This window comes from Lipophrys pholis (genome assembly GCF_963383615.2).
Source record: "Lipophrys pholis genome assembly, chromosome: 14".
Taxonomy (NCBI): domain Eukaryota; kingdom Metazoa; phylum Chordata; class Actinopteri; order Blenniiformes; family Blenniidae; genus Lipophrys; species Lipophrys pholis.
The window spans coordinates 15,326,154-15,352,805 of NC_137633.1; the positions used below are offsets into that span (position 1 = coordinate 15,326,154).

The 26,652-nt window shown below is 43.0% G+C and overlaps 3 protein-coding genes across 9 annotated transcripts; 1 reads left to right on the forward strand and 2 right to left on the reverse strand.

Moving 5' to 3' along the window:
• Positions 1-3,611: 3,611 nt before the first annotated feature.
• On the reverse strand, positions 3,612-6,436 carry LOC308119473 (protein yippee-like 5). Of its 2 annotated transcripts, none has more exons than XM_080479491.1 (3): positions 6,284-6,436; positions 5,183-5,348; positions 3,612-5,094 (listed from the first exon to the last, which is right to left on the reverse strand). In XM_080479491.1, the coding sequence occupies exons 2-3, from the start codon at positions 5,321-5,323 to the stop codon at positions 4,870-4,872; spliced, it is 366 nt and encodes a 121-aa protein (XP_080335617.1). In that variant the 5' UTR covers positions 5,324-5,348; positions 6,284-6,436; the 3' UTR covers positions 3,612-4,869. The 2 variants fall into 2 exon arrangements, with proteins under 2 accessions (XP_080335617.1, XP_080335618.1); XM_080479492.1 differs by having other exon boundaries at positions 6,306-6,435.
• A 436-nt stretch (positions 6,437-6,872) lies between these two features.
• On the reverse strand, positions 6,873-13,666 carry cenpo (centromere protein O). 5 transcript variants are annotated; one of them, XR_013935962.1, is made up of 7 exons: positions 13,380-13,541; positions 13,064-13,215; positions 11,419-11,569; positions 11,062-11,333; positions 9,744-9,903; positions 7,846-8,164; positions 6,874-7,765 (listed from the first exon to the last, which is right to left on the reverse strand). XR_013935962.1 is itself a non-coding variant. In XM_080479643.1 (6 exons), the coding sequence occupies exons 1-6, from the start codon at positions 13,399-13,401 to the stop codon at positions 8,055-8,057; spliced, it is 867 nt and encodes a 288-aa protein (XP_080335769.1). In that variant the 5' UTR covers positions 13,402-13,666; the 3' UTR covers positions 6,873-8,054. The 5 variants fall into 5 exon arrangements, 4 of the variants coding, with proteins under 4 accessions (XP_080335769.1, XP_080335771.1, XP_080335772.1 ...); XM_080479643.1 differs by having other exon boundaries at positions 6,873-8,164; positions 13,380-13,666; XM_080479645.1 differs by having other exon boundaries at positions 6,873-8,164; positions 13,064-13,250; positions 13,380-13,535.
• slc5a6b (solute carrier family 5 member 6) lies at positions 13,256-26,431 on the forward strand. 2 transcript variants are annotated; one of them, XM_080479642.1, is made up of 16 exons: positions 13,256-13,833; positions 16,492-16,875; positions 16,980-17,045; positions 17,608-17,659; positions 17,742-17,809; positions 17,911-18,065; positions 18,454-18,594; positions 20,583-20,712; positions 20,797-20,885; positions 21,099-21,211; positions 21,758-21,828; positions 21,911-21,997; positions 22,929-23,098; positions 23,178-23,284; positions 23,363-23,484; positions 24,996-26,431. In XM_080479642.1, the coding sequence occupies exons 2-16, from the start codon at positions 16,528-16,530 to the stop codon at positions 25,116-25,118; spliced, it is 1,842 nt and encodes a 613-aa protein (XP_080335768.1). In that variant the 5' UTR covers positions 13,256-13,833; positions 16,492-16,527; the 3' UTR covers positions 25,119-26,431. The 2 variants fall into 2 exon arrangements, with proteins under 2 accessions (XP_080335768.1, XP_080335767.1); XM_080479641.1 differs by having other exon boundaries at positions 13,544-13,833; positions 16,421-16,875.
• The last annotated feature ends 221 nt before the right edge of the window (positions 26,432-26,652 follow it).

Consider the following 26,652-nt stretch of genomic DNA (forward strand, 5'->3'; position numbering starts at 1 on the left):
TTTTTCATTCTTTTCTTGTTTTGTTCCAGTAAATTTTTCCCCTCCCGAGCAAATGCGAATCCCTCCCTCCGGATCCGAGCTTGTAAATAACTTGATCTTGTGGGAAATTATGTAAGGACTCATGTCTTCACAGCTCCAAATGTTACAGCCGTCACAAAGACGCGCCCTCGCTGTAGCTCCACCAGATTATAGGGGGGACTTTTGACCAGGCTTTTAAGTGTCCAGCAGCATTTCTAACTGACATTTTTATTCGCTGCGTGCCATCTCGTGTATTCCTCTATGTAGACCTTTAATCCACAATGTACTGTAACAGTCTACATGGCGCTGAACGAGTCAACAGGACCTTGGATGTTCACGTTACACAACACAGAGGCCACGGCGGTTTGCCTCGTCTGCTCTGCACACAGGCGCGCACGCACACACACACACCCGCTGGTCTGCCATTGACAACCAGAAAGGTCAGGAGCTTTGAAGGTGAAGTGCAGTCACCATGGCAACCAATGTTGACTCCCCTGTCTCCTGGCAACAGGATGTAGAGTGATGTCAATGGAAAGCATGCTATTTTCTCCTGGTGACAGAATGATGTCACGCCTTTGTGTGCATGAAGAGAGAGGTGGAAAGAGAGAAGTTTATTTCCATATTCTATATCTTTGCTCTCCGGGGGGGGGGATTGTGAATCATGGGCCAATTAAGGGTGCATCAATGCTCCAGCTTCTTTTTTTAAATTCTGTTGCTCCACGAGGTTTTGACAGTGGGTGGAAGACGTATGACGCAAGCAAACTCCGTTCTGCTGCGTTCACAAGACGGATCGGCCGTAACATTATGACCACTGACAACTGAAGCGAATCATGTCACCAACTCATCGCGCCACTTGTTAAGGGACAGGACATTTGAGACAAGTAGGCATGTGCCAGGATTTGAGGGACTTTGAAAACGAGTTGTGATGGATAGACTGGATCAGAACATCGACAAAGCTGAGGCTCTTGTTGGGAGTTCCCCGGTATGCAGTGGTCAGTGTCTGTGAAAGCAGAGGGGAGTCCATTCCCCGAGAGGACAGAGTAGTTTTTTTTGGCATTGAATAGAGAGACCAACACAAAATCAGGCAGCTAGTTCTAATGATTTGGCCGATAGGAATATATATCAGGTAGCTAATGAACACTTTGTCCTCAAAGTTTGACAGCATCTCCAAAACTGCTCCAGGTGCAGGATGTTCCAGTCTGAAGTATTTCTTATCTCCGATAAGAGAAGAACTGGCCTCATTGGTTGTTGCCCAAGCTGACCCCGCCCACCACTAAAAGTCCTGCAGGCTTCCTGCAGAACTGGCCCCTGAGCCGTGGATGAAAGTGCCCCGGTCCCATGAATCATGTTTCCCTTTACATGACAGCGATGGCCGGTCGAGTGTGCGTCACTTACCTGGGGAGTAAATGGCTCCATGATGCACCGTGGAGGAGAAGCAGTATTGAAGACCAAGGACCCAAAGCATGAATGGTTGAAGGCCGGCGCCAGCAGCACAACCAGTGCTGACTAAACACACCAATCAGCATGAGAGCGTCAGAAGTAGGTCACAGCAGTAGACGAAGCTGCCCTGCTCTGACGAATCACATTTTTTTCATATTTTTTTTTAAACATGGTTTGGATGGACAGGCTTGGCTTACCTCAGGGCCATATGGCACCAGGATGCACCATGGGAAGAAGGCCAGGCTAAAATGGTTAGGGTATAAGGTTTGAAGCAGGGACTCACGGCTGCAGCATCACAGCAAATAAACGGACTGAAAATGAAAGAAATCAAGGCAATGTTGGCTATTTATGATTGGATTCATTATCGGGCTGTGGTTGTTTTTTTCCCCCCAATATCGGGCCGATAATCAGCTGTTCTGATATTTTTCGTGCATTCCTCGATTGAACAAAAGTTTGCGGTTTTCCAAGATCCAGATCTGTGGGACGCGCTGGAGTCCAATCCAGAGAAGATCACCTCGAAGGCAGCTTACGGAACCTTTCCGATGTGCGAACAACTTGGTGGCGGATACACCTTCAGAGGTCTCGTGGAGCCGAGACGGGGGAACCGACACATCATAACATGTCGATTTGAAATTAAAAACACATATTGTAAGAGTGTAGGTGCTCACGGTCATTTAAAGACTGTGACATCTAAATTTGCGCCATGTCCGTCCCACTGCACGCGCTCTAATAGGATGAAGAAGGCGGCGTAATTATCCTTATCTGGCCAGATGGCTTTCTCAATAAGGAGAGCAGAAAATCCTGAGGTTACGCAGGGACAAAGTCAAAGTCTTACATGAATCATAAAGCCTGCTCTTTTCTTGCCTCTGGTTATGTCCAGCATTTAAATGGCACTAGACATCTTTGCAATCCATAAATGCCCCCAGATCCCTCAGAGAAAGAGAGAGAGAGAGAGAGAAGGGAAAAAAAAAAAAAAACTGCATCTGCAGTGGATACCAAAATAGCTGTGACCAGAACAGCTTGTTTTGTTCAGCTACCCTAAATAATATTTGTGTGAGCTAAGTTTGGCGCCTCCAGGAGTGACTGCAGAGAACCTGTTGTTGATTCCACCACAGTGACACAGACCCTCACCGAAAACGCCAACAAAGAAAGCAGGATCAGAGCTATAAATAACTCCACGGCAGCACTGCAATATCAGTGGGTGGATTAGGACTGAGGCGTCACTTCCTATTTATGAACCAAATGCAGTAAAAAACCTCCTCATCCTCACTGATTCACACTTAAAAAGGGATTTATTTTTTTTATTTTATTTTTTATCTGCATTTTCAGGCTTTGATTGTTAAGGTCAACTCAAGACTGATTTGTCGTGGACTGACTGGAGTGTGAATGACTCATGTGTTTGTGCTCCTGGGAGTAACACTACGGATGTGTATCTCCAGACTGCAGAGACGCTGCGAGGATCTTTGCCAAGCAAGGTAACGTCAGAGGGAGGGAGGGAGGGAGGGAGGGAGACTCAGCATCACCACACTGAGAGAAAACATCTTCCTCCCGTCCCTCGGTGCTCTGCTGCCACCTACACGTCCGAGGCTGACAATTCACTCAAAGATTCAGTACCATCAGCCATACTAATATAGGTATTACTACTTCTGTTGAAGCCTTTCGTGAGGATTTCAGTTAAACTCACGACTTGTCCTTTCATATCGTAATAGCATCTGTTGTTTATTGTTCAATCAACACTGTTCTGATTAACCATCGCCCGTGGCCCTGCTTCCAGAACATGTGAAACTATTTTTATTTCTGCGAATGCAAAAAAAAAACAACCCCCAACCTGTTCATCCTATTACTCAGGAATACGGTGCAAATCCTCGAGACCAGGAAGGAGCTTCCGCATCAATCAAACACTAAAAGTCTGAATTCAACAACTTTATTCAAGAAATGACATCAGAGCAAAATCTTGCCAAAACTGTTACAAGCAACCCAGAAAATCAAGAAAATAGTAAGATAAACGCATCAATCCATAAAAGAACTATCATATAATGTAAAGCAAATGAAAACCAAACGATAAAATGTGTCTGAAACGAAGGGCGGAGCCTTTCTGTAACTCCGGCAGGCAGACACACACTGACATGGCACAACGTTACAGCAGAGTCAGATTAACCTTAAATGTCAAGAAAATTGCTTTTTTTTTTTTTCTTTCTATTTTACCAATATAAAATGGAGATTCCGGCCAAGACGCAGGACTTTAATGATGAATTCCCATTAAAGCCAGCCTGGCTTTGTGGATACCATGTCATCTTTTGACCAAAAACATCTTAATCTAGATTTTAAAAACGAGGTGTCAGCAGCCGCACTGAACCGTGGTCAACTCACCCCCCCCACCTACCCACCCACCCCCACGCCTCCGTCACACGTCCTCTCCTAATCCCGCCCCGAAGACAGCCGGAGGACATCTTCTCCACGTGTCGGACGCGCTCCGTCTCCGTCGCGCCGGCGACAAACGGCCCGAAAGCTACAAGCTCGTGACGAGTCACCGAAGTGACGCGGCGCTCTTCGCACGGTTTTGGACGTGTCACTCCCCAACACTGGTGTTCTGTCGCATCCAATGAAGAAATGTTAAGATCAATGGAAATAAACGCACACCAGGTGAAGATGTTAAAGAAAACATCTGTCACTGTCCAGCACAACAGAAACACTTAAATATGACATCAATCTGTGCGGTTCCCTCGTGGTTTCCTTTGGACGAGTTTTTTTGTTTTCCCTCCGACACAATATCGATTCAACTACGAGCCAGGAGAAACTAACTGATACGGAAGCGACGGCGATGGCGTCTTCACTGCATTTCCTGCTAAACCAGTGACAAATACATCGAGGTTAAGTTCACAACACAGAAGCACAAACACCACAAAAGCAACATGGGGGCGACGGCGGCCGGCGTTCATCCATGTCTGTCGACGAACTGCGTCCACTTATCTGGATGAAACGGAACCAGCAGCTGATGTGACCGACCGGTTTATTAATCAGACATGAAAGTGTGCCGCATGCTCAGTGAAGCCACGATGGAAACTCTGTGACTGTGTATGAATACGGACGTCTCTTTAATGGCGTCCCCCCCCCCCAGATGTTTTTTAAATTTTTTTGGAGGGGGGCGGCCCTGTGACGCATACATCGAAGAGTGTTTGGGGGAGGGGTAGCCTATTCAGCGAGAACGGACCGACGCACCAATCAGCTAATCAGCAGGTGTGAAGTCACAGGGGGAGGAGCAGTGGAGGAGCGAAGTCAAAACTCCAAGCGACCACAAAGTCTGCGGGGTTGCGGTGTTGCGGCGCAGAGGCTTAGGGGGGTGAAGGAGAGGGAGGGGAGGTCAGCGGGCGAGCCTCCCGGGAACTCGGGGGAATCCTCCGTCCGGGGGGCTCAGGAGTTGTCCGAGGGGACGTGCTCCTCGAAGCCCTCGCTCTCCCTCACCAGCGCCCTCTCCAGGATGACGCGGCCCTCCTTGTACCGCTGACTGTCCTCGGTGGCAAACTCGTAGATCCAGCCCAGCTTGCTGTTGCAGTTCTTGCAGCTGACGTCTCGCACCATGTGCCTGCCGGTGAGCATCACTCTGTCCTGCACCTCGCTGTACTGCAGGTTCACCACCTGCGGGGACGGAGCGCCACACGCTTCTTCAGTCACTGAGCAAACACAGAACGGAGCTGGAAGTGGGGAAAAAACCTCTGAACCGTACCTTGTTGAAGAGGAACGCTCTGCCCGTGGCGCCGGTGAAGCGAGTGGAGATGAGCTCAGACCGGTTAGTCAGGATGGTGTCACAGTTGGCGCAGGAGAAGAGCCGTGTCCCGCCAATGTGGTCCAAGAAGATACGCCCCATCCTCTGATCTGTGACTGAACCAAGGCTAAAAAAACAAACAACATACAATACTGTTGAGTCATGTAATCAATTGTTGAGTAATATGATCAGCATGTCGTCGATCATATTACTCAACAGCGTTGTATGTTTCACTAAAATCTGCAGCCCTAATATTACATTATCTTTAGTATTATTCCTTTGAATGTGTACACATGCAAGATCATATAATGCGACATATCAAACGTATAACCCCAGCAGGAAAACATCCTACAGTCTGTGTGGACTTAAAAACCATGCGATCAGACTACAGCATCAGAAAACCTGTGTTCAGCTCTCCAAGATGTTTTCAAACAACTTCTGCTAGTTCATTCAGAAACTGCACGCTGAGACAAAGACAAAGCCTGTCACAACAAACAACATAATAAACAATTACCTATTCACACAGAATTGTTGAAGGCAGCCTCCCAGTTTGAGGCTCACACCAAACTAAACATGTCACAGTGTCTCTCATTCTCTTGGTGGAGGAAGTAACATTGCAAACCGAATCTGGTGAAAACTTTGCGTGTATTTAATATCAACTCATCGTGTTTAAGAACAAAAACTCGACACTCTGCGTTTTAGAATCGAATTCTGTTCATTTCGGGCGTGTCTCAGTAGTTCGGCGTGTTATTTATCACCTTTGAGCAGAACTCTCTGTCCCGTCCTGCTCGTTGGGAGTAATGTTCACCGCAGGGGGCAGCTGGCCCGAAATCAATGCTTGTATGGGAAATACTTCAATAACCGCACATTAAAACACGACGACGTTTGTCCGACTCACACAAAGAATCACGTTACTTACCTCACAGAGAGGCTAAATTCGATTTAACCGACTTCCTTTGTATAAATTCCGAGTGAAAGTAGCTAACGTTAGCTAGCCCCGCTGTGCTAACAGAACAAACAACAAAACGTATTTCTGCTTATCTCTACATGACGGTTGTTTACCCGTTTGGCTTCGTTAACGCACCGCAGGAGGACTCGACCGAGGCCGGCGTCGCTTGTTTTCTGGGTTTATTTCAGGCGGTGATGTGTTGTTTTGTGTCGTCGTGGCTTTGTTTTTCTTTTTCAGCTGTTCCTGCGCGAGCGGCTCTGGGCACTGTCAACATCCGGCCGTGACGCGTCTGCTGCTGCAGTGACACCAGGCACCGCCAGGGGGCGGGAGAGCGTGGACACACGCATTGAATGTTCTGTTCAAAGAATAAACTTCAACAACTTCAACAAAAAACTAAAGCTTTAATTTAAATTGTGGGTGTACTAAGTATGATTTTAAAAGTAGAATACCTTGTATACATTTAATTTGTACGAGTAAAAGTCACACTTAAAAAGATAGTAGCAAAATAGATACTCAAAATGGTAGCAATATATTTGTCTTTTACTTTTTCCTTTTCAAAACCGGCACTGAAGTGAAAAACCTCCCTGTTGTCAAAAAACACTTACGAGACGTAAATTGTTTACCATTAATAAAAAAATGCTGCAGTTCCAACAAACACATAATACTAAAGTATCATTAAAAATGAAGAAAAACACACAAAAACTCTGAGCCAACATTTATTTTGTTGCATGAAGACGTAAAAGGATCCCATGACTGTGTTGTAATTCAATTTATAAGGAATGTGTTGACGCACAATTACACTGCACAGCAATCCTTTTCACGAGACACACTTCACAATGGGCTATTATGTTACATGCATTGACAGGGCCATAGCAGCAAACACACCTGCACAACTGCTCTGTGGGACGACGCACGCAACTGCGGTAAGAAAATGACCTCTTTTAAAAATGAAATTGAAAAGAAAAAACGTTTTAAATGGGAGAGAAATGAATTTAAAACGTGTTTTTTCTCTCCAGTCTTTGTGTGAAATGGATGTGAGCTACAGGAGATCGGTGCTGCAGAGAACGCTCGATGTGCAGAACCAAAAGGAGAACCGAGATCTGCAGCAGAGACTGGACCTGCTGGACAAACAGTACAGCTCCACTCGCAAACTGCTCCAGCAGAGGAGGGCCTCGCTGAGCAGCCAGGGCAGACGGGTGGTGATGGTGAAACTCTGCGAACCCAAAGCCACGGTCAACATCGCCATGAGAGACATTCAGGAGTACGGGAGCGCCGAGGGGCCCTGCGGCCGGGCGGTGCACACGTCGGGCGGAGGGAGAGGGAGAGGGGGGCTGCAGGCCGGAGACTCCGAGGCGGAGCCGAGTCGCTCCGCATCGGCTCCGCCGGCCTCGACCCGACCCTCCGGCTCGGTGAGACACAGAGGCCACGTCCGCGGCAGCGTGTCCTTCATGCAGATGAAAAACATTGCGACCATTGACAAGATAACGGAGAAGGAGCTGGCCAGACAGCGGCAGCGGGCTGGAGAGGAGTCGGAGCGGCTGAAGCAGCTTCAGAGGGAAGCTTTACACAACAGGGTGACGACGTTCATCCAGAATCTGAAGGAAAAAGGCAACACGGAGATCATCGGAGAGCCGCCGTAGAGGGGAAAGTTCTCGGGTTTTTCTTCAATCAATACCTCAACACTGAAAAGTCAAACTGACGATGTTTCATCACAACACAACAAGTATGTACGCTGATCGACCAGAACATTATGACCACTGCAGTAGTCTGAGGAGTGAAAGGAAGACCCAGACATCAAGTCATAATGTTGTGGCTCGTCAGTGTGTAATAATATGATATCAGATTACAAAAATGATGTTCGCTTTTCCCACGAGGGGGAAGAAATCAAACAATAAAGCCGGTTTTCTTCATTGCGGTCAAAGCTTTGTGCACAGGAGTCTCCAGAAATAAACTGCAGTTTGTGGTCCACAGGGCAGAGTCAGGAAGCTTCTCATCTGCAACAGACCGACAGACAGAAGTTCATTACAGAGGAAGAGGAACTATTTCTTTACCTCAATCGATTGTAGACTGACTTTTGATTCAGATATTAAACATTTGCTTGCTTGGCGGGTAATAGAAGAGCAGAACCATCATTTCAAATTCCTCAGCAAATTCTTTGGTATGAACTGGTGTAAAAATGAACATGCATATTGATTCCAGAAACTTAAATTAGAGACTTGCACTCAGTTGTTTTCCCATAAATCACATATATCCAACTTGTCAAAGTGCTTTTCTTTTTAAAAATGTTTTTTATTTTGCCATCTGACTAAGATCCTGGTTAATACCGTTTATTAAACATTAGAAAACCTTGAAAAAGGCACCGTACCCTGGTATGTAAAACTGATAACTCCTTTTGTTGGTTTTATTTTATCAAAGCCTGAAGGTAACTGAATTAACACAAAGAAAAGAATCCTTCAACGGCAGCGTCTCCTGGCCCGGGAACTACAAAGCTTGAAACTCCCGTTTTAAATCTGAAGATAGAAAACCAGCTGACGTTGTCCTCAGCTTGTTTTCACGTTCACACTTACGAAGTGGTTTAGTGGTTTGGACAACAGGTGAAAGAGAAAAGTTCCCTTTGCTCCATTTCTAACACTGAAAAGATATAGACCCAAACCCAAACGGAACCACTAAAGTAAACAGAGTACAGTAGGATTTCTACCCAGTGGTGTTGTGCTTATCACTGTTGCATCATAGTCAAGAATTTGCCGGGTTCGATCCTCTGCGTGGATCATCTCTGCTTTCCTCCCCCCAAACAAAACATGCATTTGAGGCTAATAGGTGACTGGAAGTTGTAATAAATACTGTGATTGTGTGTCTGTTTTCCCCGCGAGGGAGCGGTACTGTGTATCGTGCCTTCTGTTCCACCACTGCAACCGTTAGTTGGCCAACGCTGCAGAAGATGACAGATTTTCACCTGCTTAAAGCTCCGAGGCGGCTTTTTAAAATGGATAAAGAAGTTGGACAGCAACAGGTTCCAGTCACGTTTGAATCAAATAAAAAATAGTTTTTTTAGTAATTGTAGATTGAATATTCATATGAATGTAAAACAGATGAAGAAAGAGTTCATTATATGACGTTTGTGGGGATAACATTAGATGATAGAATCAGATGAAATGGTTTTTGATAGTAAATCACAGCATTTCAGTGTACCGGAAGATTTGGGGAAACAATAATTAGAATTTACTGTATCTACTAATAAACCTCAGAAAAGAGTTTCTAATCAGGATCAAAGCAACTCCTTATTTAAACCAATACAATTATTGTGATATTGTGTATTATTCTTGGATTTAAAATGATGCATAGGTCAAAAAAATCATCCATTCTCATAAAAAATGTAAAAACCAAAATCAAATTGCTTATTGATTTTTTTTAATTAAAATTGCCTATATTATTATTTTTCATTTAACTTGAAAAAGTCTGATTTGTGCCGCGTTCAAACTTCAGGTCGGACATGAATCAAACTATGTCACAGTTTCCCCCCCCCCCCCCGAATTTCTCCCGAAAAGCTTTTGAGGGTGAAAGTTGAAATCTCACCGTTGGATTCAAAGTGGACTCTTGTGGGCAGACATCGGGTGTGGTCGGTGTACTCCAGCACGCAGAGCACGGCCTGCTTCTCGCCCGGCACCGTCAACATCAACACCAACCTCGAACACAATATGTTGCTCTCCATCACGTCAACGCTCTTGTGCTGCTCCTGCAGAGAACGCGTTGACATTGGTTCATGTTGAAAGTGTCAATCCCGGAGGATGATTCCCGGACGTTTTAAATAAACGATGTGCCGCTAATGTAGGAAAAAAAAAAAAATCTGTTGAAAATAATATGCAAATTTTTATCTTTTTTTTTATTTTTCATCCTCTATCTTTAAATAAACACCATTAAAACTCATTTTGATGCAAATCCAAGATGACGGCTCACAAGCAGGGAAACATTCAGGCGAATCTAAATGTGTTATGGAAAAGTTTGTGGAAATCAGCTCAAATGTTTAAATCCATATTGTCGTAGAGAACGTGAAGGACGAAGGTTAAAGACATAAGTAAAACATCTTCAATCTGATACTTCAAGATACTGTCATTTTGATTTTAGTGACAAATAAACGCAAATTATTACAACAATCAAACAATAAATTTCCTAAAATATCTGATTGCAAATAGTTTTTTTTGGATCAAACTAAAATATATGGAAACTTTACATTTATGGAATTAAATAACTTTTTTTTCTACCTTTAACGGCGTCTGAATTCTGTTTACTGTTGAATTGTGCAAAATAAAATTAACTTCCAAACTTCAAAAAATATGTACCGTAGAAAAACTATTCAAGAAAAAATAGATTTTTTTGTAAATCACAAGGTGTAACAAGTAGAAAACAGTTAAAGATTTAAAAACACAAAGAAAAAAAACAACCTTGAAAACAGAACTATTGTAAGCAGTAAGAAATAAACTCTATTCCGCATGAGAGCTGAATGAATAAAGTAGAAACTGTAATAATAAATGAAAAGCTTCAATAAAAAGGGAAACATTTAAATCTAAATAGAACGGAGAAAACGCAATTAGAACAAAATAAAAAATAAATAGAAAATGGATCGAATAAAAATTAAAAACCTTCTTTGCGTAGTTATGGTCTAGTTTGTAGTCCTTTGTTCCATTCTGGATACAAATCTTTACTGCGTTTTGTTTTTATTAAAATCTTTTGCCAGAATATTTCTTAAAAGAAGGTTAAATTAATTGAAATACTTTAAAAAAAAAAAGTGTGTTGACTCATTCAATTCCCCCCCCCGGTGAACGACGGCTAACTGTATTTCCCGTCATTGATAAAAAGCGACTTCCAGGTGAAACCCCCGTGACGAGTGGCGGACCTTGACGAGCTTCAGCTGCTGCTTGCGGCCGGCGAAGGCGTTGAGATGGCGGCTGAGGGCGTCCAGGAAGCCCCGGAGGTCGCTCTGCAGGTCGCTCTGCTCGGCCAGGCTGCTCAGGGGGATGAACGGCGGGATGTTGTGCTGGTTGATCCTCACCGCCGGCTTCAGGTCGATCTCCAGGTTGTAGGTGTCCAGGCAGACGCCCTCGTAGGCCGTCGGCAGAGATAAACACGCGCCCCGGCCTCGCTTGGTCTTCACGACGTCGTAGCCACCTGGTGGGAAGCCAACGTGGCGAGCGGTGAGGTCGACTGATCGATCTGGGACAAGACAGGAAATGAAGAGGACGGCTGCCGATACCGATGAGGTGATGAGCGTGCCGAAGGTCTCTCAGCTGTATGTGTTTGCCCATCAGCCGCAGGAGATCGGAGTTTTCTGATCCCACCTCCATGGCCTCGTCTTCGTCACCGTCCCGCTGGTGGTCCAGAGACGACCGCAGCTTGTGAAGACTCTGAGAGGACGAGGAGAACCATGTGAACATCTGCCGAGGGGTCGTCTTACACCGTCGATACGCTGCTATCGTGACTGAAACCTTCCCTGGTAAAGTCTGCAGTGGAATTATGTAGAATGAGAAATAAGCTGTGTTTGACCTTCTTGTTTACTTTCTCCCCATGATGCTTCAGGAGAACAACACAGTAACACAAAACATTTAACATCACGAACAAGTTTTGTGACATAATTCAATTCAAACTGTAAAAGGTTCACATGTTAGATTTAATACACAAAAACTACAATTATTTCAAGCCTTTAAAAAAAAAATCTAATCTTTTTAACTTGTACGTCCAAGAGATTAAAAATACAGTATTTCAACCTTGGATCCCTTTTTCTTCTCATCGTCTTTGACATCATTCTGTATTTTTCATTGTTTTCTGCTTGTTGTCTTCAAGTTGGGCTTAAGTATGCAGATTACATGAATAATATCTGGAAATAACAATCATAGTCTCAGTTATTTAGATTAATGTTGCTGCCACTATGAAAGAGTTTTCAGAGCCCTTTTCAGAAATCCAATCATTTAGCTGTTGTTTGATATTCTTCAATAAAAAAAAGGAAGAAAATCTTTGAATTTGAGCAGCCAAGTATGACAAAAGTCTGATTCCAAAAGTACACTGAATGTAATTATACAGGTTCTATTGTGAGCTCAGTCGGGGATCTGCAACTTCTGTAAAAAAGATATTTGGATGGCTCTTTGGTACCTTGAGGATGTGTATCTCAGTAACACATTTAATCCAGCCTGGTACCTTGAGGATGTGTATTTCAGTAAACATTTAATCCAGCCTGGTACCTTGAGGATGTGTATTTCAGTAAACATTTAATCCAGCCTGGTACCTTGAGGATGTGTATTTCAGTAAACATTTAATCCAGCCTGGTACCTTGAGGATGTGTATCTCTGTAAACATTTAATCCAGCCTGGTACCTTGAGGATGTGTATCTCTGTAAACATTTAATCCAGCCTGGTACCTTGAGGATGTGTATCTCAGTAAAACATTTAATCCAGCCTGGTACCTTGAGGATGTGTATCTCTGTAAACATTTAATCCAGCCTGGTACCTTGAGGATGTGTATCTCAGTAAAACATTTAATCCAGCCTGGTACCTTGAGGATGTGTATCTCAGTAAAACATTTAATCCAGCCTGGTACCTTGAGGATGTGTATCTCAGTAAACATTTAATCCAGCCTGATACCTTGAGGATGTGTATCTCTGTAAACATTTAATCCAGCCTGGTACCTTGAGGATGTGTATCTCTGTAAACATTTAATCCAGCCTGGTACCTTGAGGATGTGTATCTCTGTAAACATTTAATCCAGCCTGGTACCTTGAGGATGTGTATCTCTGTAAACATTTAATCCAGCCTGGTACCTTGAGGATGTGTATCTCTGTAAACATTTAATCCAGCCTGGTACCTTGAGGATGTGTATCTCTGTAAACATTTAATCCAGCCTAGTACCTTGAGGATGTGTATCTCTGCCTTCAGCTGGTCTCTCTGCAGCATCAGCGCCTCCACTTTAGCCTTTAGCTCCTTCACACGGTAATGCTGCTGCGGCTGGTTCCTGCGGCTCCTCGTCTGCACCTCCAGCTGACTCAGATGGCTCAAGACATCTGCAGATAAAACGACGCGCACACACCCCCCTTACCTTTCAAACGACACGGATTAACCTGTCAACAACACGCTAACGACTAGCCTCGCGAAGCTACCGCGGCGTCGCTACAAACCTGTTAGCCGCGCGTTGCTAAGTCAGTTAGCTCCGGACGCTAGGACTCACCTCTTTTAGACGCTCCCTCCATGTTTCACGGCTGGCGTTGCGCTGTTACGCGCTTTGCTCGGATGAGACCCAAAAAAACCGACGGTCAATGTTTTGAATTTGGCGGCTGCTGCGGCTGAACAGCGACACCGCCTCCCACAACGTCCACCCCGGAAGAAAACTGCGCGCGCGCACACGCGCGCACACACACACACACACAGTCAGCGATCCTCCGTCACATGGAGCGATGGAGGAGATTAATACACGCGCTCAATCTGTGCGCCTCCCAGATCTTTACAGTCACTACTGATGGGGTGTGAAACCAGAGGGGCTGTGATTACAGGGAGGGTGTTAAACGCGAGGATTTCAGTTTGGAGTGATTTCCAGGGCGAGTGTTGACAAGCAGCGGCGCGCTCTTGAACGCGTCCCGGAGCTGCATGGTGCCTCCAGGATAGAAGCGCAGCAGCGCGCAAAGGTGAGTGCGAGTCACGTTTCCCCTCAAACTTTTGACAACTGTTGTCAGTCACATATTTTCTGCTCTTATCTCCACATAATCACTTGATTTATACAACTTTAGCCTACGGATTTAACACCACATTGGGGCAACAAACATCTATAATGTATGTTATACACCCCCCCTATATAAACACAGCTGCTGCTTCTCTATTTGTATAGTAACTCGATTTGGTTGTAATCTACTACTGTAATCTGTAATTTAAGTTGTTGTTCAAGTGTTCAAGTGTGTGGATAATCTGCTTTTGCAACACATACAAATTCCAACAGCCACTGACACATTTGTGACCTTGTTTCTTTTCTCCCCTTGTGTGTAACATTATATTTACTTTCCAGAATTTGAACAAGGCAAGTTAGATCAAGGACATTAAAGTCAAACTTTTTATTGTTTTGGCCCCCATGAAACAAGCTCATAAATACAATTAATTCCAAAATCCAATGTACTTAATATAAACGCAAGGTCAAAAAGTTTTACAGTATGTGTATGTATGTACACTAAGGGTGAGATACTAAGTCAATGAGCAGTACTATAGAGGCTGAGACAATAGATGACTTCAGTTTTGCTCGAGAAGAAAATTATGATAAAAAGTCATTTGTGTCACTATTTTTATGAGGTATGGTTGCTCTGAGTCACTTTGTCTTTCCCAGTCTTAGTTTTGTAATGACAATAAATGTATTTTTTAAATTGTGAGTTCAGTAAACTTGTAAGTAAAAACAATTATTTTACTGTGAACCACCAAATTAACAGTGGTAGTAGCAGTTGTATGTTCTGCTGGCTAAGGTGTGAGATGCCATATAGCCACCAAATAATACATCAATTACAAATAACGTCAATATAAATACCATTTAAATGTAATAAAGTACTTTATGCATCATGCACACCAACTCATTTGATTTACAATTTTTCTGTAACTCCCTGAGGGAAAGTCAAGCACATCCAAAGGCCCGTGAATGGCCCCCGGGCCTTATGATGCCCACCTCTTGATATACACTCAAAGAATGCAAATGTAGATAAGTTATATATGCATACATTTTAAATCAAATAATCCTTACTTAAGCTCATACATCTGGTCTGCTTAAACTTTCTAAGTGTTTATGATGGTTTCACTTAATTTTTGAATTTTTCATGTTGGGGTAATAGTGGCTGAAAATGTCAAATAGTATAACCACAAAAACAGGAGCAAAATATTTAGTAAAGGAGACCAAGGGTTCAAGATGTTTGTATTACTATAGTTTATTTAATCTGTATATATTGGTAAAGAAAACTTGCTGTTATGTTAGTTGATTAAATTTATAAAAATAATGAGATATATATATATATATATATATATATATATATATGTGTGTGTGTGTTCAGTTCACTACCTGCCTACCTCTATATGTGATGAGCGAGTCACACCGTCTCACTATTTAACCAGCTAAACAAGGATGTGTGTCAGTTATTACAAATGAACAGATCAGAGGGACGGCTGAAGGGAGGTGGTGGATGTATTTAATAAAAACCGTTGGAGGTGGGGCTGCCAGGCAGCAGAAGATCCATGTAGTGAAGGGGGCCGTGCAGATGGTTGGAGTAACAGTAGAGTGGCGGGGTAGAGAGGGAGACGGAGGCAGATGATCCACTGTGGTGTCTCCTGAAGGGAGTCAGTTGGCTGACTCAAATCTCGGTAATGAGTCGATTTACTGGTTCACCAGGAATCCTCGCCGTCTGTTTGCATTTCTAACAAAAGAAGCTGCTGTGAAGCCCCCGTGAGGGGAAGTCTTTAGCCGGACCGTCTAACTCGTTTCACTTGCAGGTCCACTCCTCAGTAACCTCAGGCCTCCCGAGTCCAGTGCGCTCAGATTACCTCAGCACCTCCACATGCTTAGTTTTTTGTTTTTTTTGGTCTCTGTTGTTCAAATATGACATTTGCTCCCTTTTTGTTGTTGTTGTTTGAGCCAGATTTTGGATAAGTGGTTCATCCTTTTGTGTGTTGGTTGAAGGTTGTGTTTGTGAATTGTGCAACAGTCTTCAGTTGAAATATTTTCTTTTCGGAGGTACAGTGTTGCAAACACACGGCCTGAAATCCGTTGAATCTTTTGATATGTGTGACCTTTGCTTCTGCTCCCGTCTGCCTTTTTGACTTGAACCTCGCCCCATTTCCAAAGCAGCTGTCCTATTTGGACCAGCTGCAAGCAAAAAAATGTTCAATACAAAGTGGATGGGAGCGGCACCTCACGGAGGAGATTAAAGGAGATCGATGTCAAAGGAGAGGAAAGCGAATAAAATTTCCTCTGGAATTTTCTAGTTTGACACTGATATCAAAGACGTGAGTTTTTTCCTCCACGTAACTAAAGCTTTTCTGTTCTTTTCAGTCCAGTTTAGTGATGATGCAGGTGCCACTGCTTTCATATTTATTTGTCTTGAAACTTGAGTCAGTGAGTCCAGCTGAGATGGTGAATCTTCAGAAGACCCCCCCCCCCCCCCCCCCCCCCCCCCCCCCCCCCAGCCTTTTAAGTTGTGATCATGCTGCTTCTCACCCTCCTTCTTCCTCCCATGTTTTCATATGAAGACTCCTGGGCTCTGCTGAGGTGATGGGTGTGAACACAACCTGCTTCTCTCCGTCTGCCCGTGCCGCTGCAGAAGCTCGCAGTCCCCTCCAGCCAGTTCCCGATCGCGATGGACCCGTCCGACCAGAAGCACTTCGGGGCGGCAGACTACGTGATATTTGCCCTCCTGCTGGCCGCCTCCCTGTGCATCGGGCTGTTCTACGCCCTGTCCGGGGGGCGCCAGCGCACCACGCAGGAGTTCCTGCTGGCCGACAGGAACATGCGCTGCCTTCCCATCTCCCTCTCGCTCATCGCGTCGTTCCAGTCGGCGGTGGCGATCATCGGCGTGCCGGCCGAGATCTCGGCTCACGGCACTCAGTACTGGTTCATCGGCTGTGCCTACATCCTGGGCCTCCTCATTCCAGCTCAGGTTTTCATTCCGTTGTTGTACAGACTGCGGCTCTCCAGCGTTTATCAGGTACGCCAAGGCTGCGTTTAGTCTCTCGCTCGTTTCGCAGATTGAAGTTATCCCCTTGACCTACATTTCTCGTGTTTTTTTGTTTTCTTTTCTTCATTACACAGTATCTTGAGCTGCGCTTCAGCAAAGTGGTGCGGATCTGTGGAACTTTGACCTTCATCTTTCAAATGGTGGGTGGAAGGAGAACGGCAACCAGTAAAAAAAACTCGCTATAGTCAGAGTTCAGATGTTTGTGATATTGTAACTTGAATGATTCATCGTGGCAAAGTATGATAAAGAGAACCCGATGTCCTTTTTTTTTTTTTTAATCTGTTCAGGAGAAAAATCAATGGAATGTCTAAATCACAGTAACACTCCATGTTTATTATTGAGCTACACTGTTTCTCCTCGTCTCAAGCCTTCATGCTCAGCAAAGCGCTGGCTTCAGCTCCAAAGTTAAAGAACAAAACACAGTGAACGTCTTGCTCCACTTCAGTGGATAGCGTTTCTACATCTGTAAGACAAAATCCATACAAAAACATCCGCGGTGCGTTCTGGCTGCTTCTCTCCGGGGTTGCCGCAGTGGAACATGTGATGTGTGATTTTTGATTTAACGTGACACGTCGGTCCTGATGCAACCTGAGCAGTTTGCAGGTTGTGACCTCCAGAAGTAATGATAATAAAAAAAAAAAAAAAAAACCACTTCAGATCTTGATTTATTGCCTCTGTTGTCCGTTCTGTGCTCTGCTACAGGTCATCTACATGGCTGTTTGTGTGTATACGCCTGCTCTTGCACTAAATACAGGTATGAACCGTGAACTCGGTAATTTGGAGTCAAAAAGACTTTGATGTCTTACTGCTTTATTTTTTTTTTTTCTCTTTTTCAGTCACTGGGTTTGAGTTGTGGGGGACGGTGCTGGCCACGGGTCTCGTGTGCACATTGTACACGGCAATAGTGAGCTATAAGGCCGAAGCGCCATGCGACGCGTCACATTAATGCTCATGCATCTTGATCTAGAAATAATAAGCCAGTTATTTGCTGTCTTTTCCGTGCAGGGTGGGTTGAAGGCCGTGATCTGGACGGACGTGTTTCAGACCGCGGTGATGTTCGCCGGGCAGCTGGCGGTCATCGTGGTGGGAGTGCAGCAGACTGGAGGAGTGTCTGCAGTCTGGACTAAAGTCTGGGAAGGAAACCGCATCTCCGGTTTAGAGTGAGTCTCCAAGCCTATACGAGCACGAGCCGCATCCGGGAGTGGCTTTTCAGTCACACTAATTATGGTTATAGTCATTTAGGTCCAATGTGAAAAGTAAAAAAAAAAAATGAATCAGAGCTATTTCTTTGTTTCTACAAGTCAACAAAATTAAATATTGGCTATTTTGATTGGTCAGAAACTCTATGACAAAGCTGATAGAAGTTTGTTTTTCTAATATGGCTTCCGGAAGTAGCCCGTTTCTATGGCTTAACGGCGATTAAACAAATCCAGTCGAGAATGACTCTCAAGTAAAACAAACCTCTTTAATAATGACCTCACAAAGTCATCGTCAATCTGTTACATAACATACCTGTGAGCGGAATCTCTTTAAATCTGCCCGTTTCAGTTTGAACCCGGATCCCACAGAGCGACACACCTTCTGGACTCTGGGGGTCGGAGGGGTCTTTCTCATGCTGTCGCTGTACGGGGTGAACCAGGCCCAGGTCCAGAGATACCTGAGCGCCCGCACAGAGAGAGAAGCTGTCAGGTATGCTCGCCAACACTGAGGTGTCTGGAAATGGGAGAGGCACACGTACACAAGTCATAAAAAAAAAAAAAAAAAGAAAAGCAGCATAGCAGTTCTGGAAAGTAGTTTGAAGCCCCGGTCAGAGAGCCGGTTTGAAACCTGGATGCAGAGCAGATTGAATGACACCGTCTGTTTTCTCAAAGCAAGTGGATCAGGTCAGCTGGACCAGGTCTGCACCTTGCATAGACCAAAAGTATGTCAGCTTTACCAGTTTGTTTGTTTTTTCAAGTAAACTGTTACAGCCCTGCTCACTCGGAGAAAGGGAGTAAATCAACCAAGGGAAAGTTTAATTGCGGCTCCCAGTTTCATTAACATACATTTTTACATGCTTTGTCAAATGTTTTATCGAATCTGTAATTTACTGTCTGCATTGGTGAATTATCACTTCAAATGAATAACCGCTATGAATAATGAATAATGAATATGAATAATGAATAATCACTCTCTTTTGCAGTATAATAGGTATTTCCTTTACTTTTAATACTTGTCATTTAAAATTGATTTAATGGTGGTCGAATTATTAAAAATGTGCTTCTGTCTTACGTTTCCAATATAACTCCAGCTTTCAAGGTTCATGTTACAAATGTGTGACACGTTGTTGAATGTATTCTGTGATTGGCCACTGTAATGAACTGTATATCTGCACAAAGCTCCACTCCTCTGCTTTGTGGTGATTTTTTATTTTAATTTTTTTTATATTTTCTAGATATCATGAATGGTTGAGGAGTTATGATCATGAGAAGTATGGACGTCAAATCCTGTCAACAGAGATGGGATAGAAGTAAAAGGCTTAATGTCTTAAAATCTTGATATACGTGCTTTGAATGTGTCGACGCCTTGTTGGATTGTTTTTAAATTTTACTGCAAAGCGTCTGACTGGAGCCACGATTGAACTTTGAAACAGCAGCTCATTGGCAGAAGCTCAGGGCCGCCACAGTAACATTATCAAAGGCGTTTTATTATCTGGCCTATCTACTCCACGTTAGTTCAGTATTTAACAAAAGGATTTGCAGGATGTAAGTAGGGTTCATATTTATAAATACAGCAATTAATGACTCCAAAGGTGGAAATGAAGTTAACAGGTTTCTCTCTCTCTAATACACACACACTCACACACCCTTGTACTTTCTACATACTCTTTTTTCATTTCTTTTATTGGTTTGTTATGTTATGGCTGGTCGTAGTTCTTTTGCATGTGTTTTTCCTTCAATACCAAACACGCGGTGACGGCACATTTACATGCAGGTGTTTTACTTTATTTATAAAGCACCAAATACAACACAGTCTTGTCTAGGTGCTTTTAATTGAGAGAAACCCAACAAATCCACATGAGCGACGGTGGAAAGGAAAAACTCCCTCTAACAGGAAGAAACCTTTGCAGAAACCAGACTCAGAGGTGGAGGCGTTCTGCTGTAATCGGCAGGAAAATAAGCTTGAATTGAGATAATGAATGTACGAGCTTAGTGATGTGTGTCCAGCGCAATTAAATCACATCCTCATGAGATGTATATATATATTTAAGTTGGTATTCTTTACATCATGCATGTAAAATACATTTACTTTCCACCAATTACATCATCATTCATGTCTTACACTTAAACTAATTGTGAAATTTCTTATTAAAATTCAACATTTTGTACACTTAGGTATTGAATACTAATGCAACAGCTGCTCTCTGAATGCTTGTCAGATCAACATGTAATTTCTAGTGATATCAGGGGACTTTAAAGCAGTAGAAAAGCCCTGGTGGTGTAACGCCGTCTGCTGCTGTGTGTGTGTGTGTGTGTGTGTGTGTGTGTGTGTGTGTGTGTGTGTGTGTGTGTGTGTGTGTGTGTGTGTGTGTGTGTGTGTGTGTGTGTGTGTGTGTGTGTGTGTGTGTGTGTGTGTGTGTGTGTGTGTGTGTGTGTGTGTGTGTGTGTGTGTGTGTGTGTGTGTGTGTGTGTGTGCAGGTCATGCTACATGGTGTTCCCCTCCCTGCAGCTGGCTCTGGCTCTGGGCTGTGTGACCGGCCTGGTCATGTTTGCGCGTTACTGTGGAGAGGACCACTCGAGCAAACTGGGCGGCGCCAAAGGCGATACGGTGAGTCCAGTTGTGTCTTATGCCCGTGTTATTTTCTAAATCATCGTGAGCATTGAATGCCGTTACTGTTTGTTTGCTTTACAGATGGTGATGTACTTTGTGATGGATATGCTGCAGGGACTCCCCGGACTGCCTGGACTTTTTGTTGCTTGTTTATTTAGCGGGGCCCTCAGGTAAAAATAAAAGACATTTGTAAAATATCTATTATGAGCAGTTTGTGCAAAAAAATCGGATCATTGAATCATTTTATTTTTTTAAAGTATCACTCAAGCCACTGTGAGTGCACAAGTTTGCATTATGAGCCACATGGAGAGGATTCAGTTTTGACCGAAACTTGATTTGAGTGCATTACTACATCGATGTTTTCTTTTGCTTTCCTTATGCAGCACCATCTCTTCTGCGTTCAATTCTTTGGCGACTGTGACCATGGAAGACCTCGTCAAGCCATATTTTCCCACCATGACTGAAGAAAGAGCAACGACAGTGTCCAAAGTTTTAGGTTAGAAATGTTCCGTTTCCTGTGTTGTTACGCAGCCAGTCAAGTTTAAACGATTGAGAAAACTGAGCAGTGATAATGAGCGACTAAAAAGTTTTTAACTCAACTTTTAGTCGCCACATTGAACAATCACTCTTATTCTGTCATTTTATTTCACGGCTTCTAAGTTAGTAACTCCATTTGTAACCAGTTATTAAGAGGTCACAAGATCTTAATCCATGATGAGGCGTTCTGCCGATCCTGACAGCAGCAAAATTTCGTCAATTAATTAATTTAATATGTGTAAAAGAGGTGGTAATGCACTATAAGAAATAAGATCTATCGACATTGATACCAGTCGGTGATCATACTTTATGAAATATAGTGGCTCAAAGTAAATGTGATACTTTTTCATACAATCCGAACTCTAAATGATACGTTTAAATCATTTCAATTCGGAATTTAGTCTTGCATCATCTTAATCATTTTGTGATCTCGATAGCGTATTTAGAAAAGAAATCTCTCGTTAGTTTGAATTGTTTGGCTCTAAATCGTGTCTCCTTTCATCAGCCTTGTCCTATGGACTGCTGTGTATGGCCATGGCGTATCTCACTCATCTGATGGGTGATTCCGTTTTACTGGTGAGCTCCCGTTATATACACTGACATGATAATCAACACTTCAAGTCCTTTATGCTGATTGTAAGCTATGTTTAAAATCCAGGTGGCTCTGAAGATCTTGGGGATGGTTGGCGGTCCCAATCTGGGCCTGTTTTGTCTGGGGATGTTCTTCCCCTCGGCAAACTCCACCGTAAGTTAAAGCTCACCAATGAGATCCGCAACACGTCTAACATTTATACAATGGAAACTATGTACACGTTAACATGCAGATTGAGTCAGCTGGTCAGGCGAGAAACTTTACACAAACTAAAGCATGCGAGAGGAAGTGCTCTGGTTTCTGGTGACTTTCTATTCCAGGATTTACAAAGGTACAAGACAAGTGCCCTCTAGTGGCTCATAAAGAAAAGGAACATTTATTTGAAATCATTATCAAAAAGTACAAAATATGAAATCCATATTTGAATTAAATATCTTCTCGATATTTGCGTTAATTTCTACTTTTCTGCATTTGTAGTCGTTCATTTTCGCTGATGTGAAATAATTCCAGTTAAATTTTTTGTTAAAACAGGTCAGACAGATGAAGTTGGCCTCACGTGGTCCAGTCCAGGAACTTATTGCATGCATACGTTTGATAAAAATCACATTGGAATTGAGATCTGGTATCTACATAAGAATATTTTTGAGAAGCGGTCAGACCAGTGTGTGTACAAATGGGAAAAAAGTGTTATTGTTCTTGCTTGCTGGATTTATGAGAGATAAAGAGGTGCTTCAAATTGATATGATGAATTTAAGTCCCTGTTATAGTTCTGTTGCTTTGTACAGTGTGGCTGTGGCTGGCAAAATGGAGTAATATACAATCCCTATAGTAGGAGCAAACAAACTGTCCACAGCTGATAGGATAAACCTCCTGTTGTAGCTTCAGATGGATTATAGTGGTGGCACTATTTCTCAGCTGGAGAAAACAAGCTGATGTTAAAGAGCTGTACTCAACAGGTTTTTATAAATAATAATAAATAAACCGAGGTTTGCTCTATGAGCTATGATGTAACATCCTGAACAGATTAACAGACTGTGAGCAGAAATGATAATTTTTTTTTGCTGTCTTTCCCGGCTGTTTCCAGGGAGCGGTGGCCGGTCTGGGTGCAGGTCTGCTTGTGGCGTTCTGGGTGGGCATCGGGAGCATCGTCACCCGGGCCTCCGGCAGCAGACCGCTGACTCCAGACTGCCGAGTCAGGCTGCCTTCACACAACACCACTTCTCCCGTTGGGACGTTGTTCAACGTCACCGTCGGGTAAGAATCACTCCGACTTCATTTCATTCTTCTCCAGGTTGTTTCCCGCGTTCTTCCTGATGATTTTATGAATCTCCAGCCGACCGTCTGGACTCGGGAGGTTTTATTCGTTGTCCTACATGTGGTACAGTGGATTCACTTGTTTCACGGTGGTGATCGTCGGCCTGATCGTCAGCGCCGCCACAGGTGGGCTCTCTTTAACCAGATCGCTATCTTTACACTTTTATCTTCATTCAAAAGATTTCAACGAGCGTTTCCTTTCAGGTCCAATGAAAAAAGAAAATGTGGCGCCGGGGACCATCTACCCCGTGTTTGAAAAGCTGGTGGGTTTTCTACCCGAGCGGCTCAGGAAGAAGTGCTGCCGTGAGACTCTTCAGGAGCGAATGGTGGGTCAACTTTTAGTACAAAATGAGCAAAACTCCGGACATGATGGTTCACATTTTGATGTTTGATGCCGGGTTGGGCAATTAAAAGCTGTGAGTTTAACTCGGCTCTGCTCAGTGTGAATATGTGTCTTCGTAAAAAGCAGGTTTTAAACTGAAGAGACTCATTGTGTTTTGTCTGGTTAAAAAGAAAAAGTGTCAAATCCGAGACGTTGGAGTTTTGTACAGTCTCCTAATTATTCATGGGCATGTCTTTAGGTGTGACCCATATGTAAACGTACGTGTGCTTAACCAGGTACGCATTGAAGTGCACATTTACAACACTTTTACAATTTGAGTGATGAAAGTAGCTTTAGTCAGCTGTAGCTGCCAACTCAGTTAACGTTCTGAATAGAGAGTTGAAAGTTCATAGACAAGTTTTAAATTATTTCAACTGGTTTTCAAGATCACTTTTATTATTATTAACATTAATCTTCTCTTCTTGAAGGTGTTTTTTTAAATAAATAAATGCTCTTGTATATTGTATTTTTAATGTTATCATTGTTTCAGTCTGAAACGTGATATTTAAAAACATTTGATTTGAATAGATTTTAAAAACATTTTTGTAACAAAGTGAGGGGATAGTCGTAGACCTACTATCCATTTAATTAAAAAACAAACATATTGAAGATTATGTTTTTTTTCTTTTATTATTTTCATGCTGTTTTGAGCTCGTTTTATCGATTTCTATGCATGTAACTTGGGATTCTCTTAATGTGGGCTTAAATATCTTCAGGGGATGAATACTTTTTATTAGATGATGATGCAGGAGCACAAGTGGAGCTGTGCACCAGGGGCCTCACTTAGGAAACACTGCGTAGGTATCCTACTCCTGGAAAGAGTCATGGAGGAGGTGGAGGTCAGGAAAGGATCTTATTTGGTGATCACATCAGTGGAATCACTAATAAAAAAAAAATAGGCTGCATGTCGTCACCGCTGTATATAGTGTGAGAGCCACAGAGAGATCGGCGAAGGCAGAGATGGAGAAGGAAGAGTCTGATCTGAAGGTGGAGGTCAGAGGAGAGTGACATGCGTCTTTTTTAGATCACACACTTTGCGTGGGAAGTGGCGTACAGAATCTCTCAGGTCCCGTTTTGTCCGTCAGCAACCTTTATAAATGAGGCCCCACGTCTGTGTGTAGAGGTTTGGCGATGAAACACCAATCTGCAATTATGGAGTTCAGAGTATAAAAAAAAAACACATTTTAGTGTAACATTAAAACACGAGAGTGGATTTAATGTGTTTTTCTTCTAGACGTGTGACAGGCCTCAGATTATCTCCGATTTGAGTCCAGTGGGGGTCTTTTTTTAGCAAAATAAGGAAAACCGACCAAAATAGGTATTCTCCCACCTCCTAATTACTTTGTGCTGAAACCCATACACATGATTCACGCACCGCCGTTTGGTCTCGCATCAGTGGATTCAATAATATATTTATCGTCTCATTTCTTTGAAATCCTCTGCTCCTTCTTCCAGCCCGCAGCCCAGCAAAGGTTTCCTCCAAAGCCAGAAGACAGGAATGGACTCTCCGTCCCGTTGCAGGAGGACACGGAGTGTTTTCTCCCACAGACTCGTACTGAGAGGGAAAGTGCAGTGTGAGACCAAGAAAGCCGGAAGCCATCTTCACACAGACCTCCGGTGACCGACTCGAGGGACGGACAACAACTTGTGAATCAAGTTTCCACCGTCAATGTTTTAACGTTGAGAAAATCTGTGCTGCTGATCCCGTCGCCGTGGGACTGGAAAGTAATGACAATGTCGACAAACTGCACTACACCCATCGCGTGTCCGATGAGCACCAACTCCCTGTTTTCTACTTTTAATTTTATATTTAATTGTCCAATTCTACTGTGACATGGCAAAACCTCACTTGTTAAGAAAGTACTTTTATACTGTAGTATCCCTGAAACACAGTTAATGCATTTTTCTAATAAAACACAAGCGCTCTTATTGTCATTCCAGTCTTTTAAACGTAGTTTTGATGAATGTCTCATCAGGAGATGTAAATTCACTGATTAATACGTTAAGTTATGTTTTGTAGATTCTGAATTTAAAAGACATGGGGGTTTATCAGGTGCCTTAGAACTATATTTAAGAACTTGGAAGTCCCTCTCAGACCTTTTATTTCATGCCGCAACTGTATACTGGGTTTGTTAAAAGCTTTACCTTCTTACACCAGTTTTCAGCTAAAAACTGCTGCACGTATAATCAATTTCAAGTTATTTGAGATTTAGTCATTGATTAGTTCTAACATATGAAAATCCGATTATATAACACAACTTCCTTTTACAAGGCTCATCTCATAAATGGATGAAGGTTGTACAGACCTAATCTGGATTCTGTGACAACTAGTTGCATTTTCTAAAATAGAAAAACAAAGACATGGAACTAAAGGGGGTGTCAATGTGCCAAAACCGGCTCACAAGAGGCTCCAATCCGGCCAAACCACCAAGCAAGATGGAAAAATGTCAAAAGATTTTTAATGCATTTCTTAAAACACAACACCTTTGTGGAAATATAGACAACATCACACATAACTAATAAAATAAAAGTCTCTTCGATGTAGACATGACTCTTATTGTGTGGGTCCGTCTATTTGATGATATATGACTTATCTGCGGAAGAGACTTTTTAATCTGGATGCAAGCGAGACTGATTCCTCCGACAGTGATGATGAGAAGAAGCAGAATTGCTCAGATGAACTACAAACATGAAAACAGATGCAGACAGCTCCTAATGAAGGTGAACTAAAGTTCATAAAATACAGACTTTCTGCGGACTAAATCAAATGTTAAATGTTATTTTTCCATGGTGCTCAGGTGGACTGAGTGACTTCGGTTCTCGTGAGGCACTCCTCCTTGTCGATGGGAACAAAAAGTATCTGACTTTGTGACATACACTCTTCTGCCCACAAAAGACAAAAAAAAAAAATAATAAATCTGAAAATTATAAAAAGTATCACAGCAGCAGCATTTCTAATCAGCCCACAAAATGTCAAATCACAAGTAGAAGTAGAAAAAGAAAATCCCTATTGAATCCATTGAGGTCTCGTTTTGCTGCTGTTTTGTTGTTTATACTTAAACATTGACATTTTTTTTATTTAAAAAAAAAAGAAAAAATACTGTATTGCTAA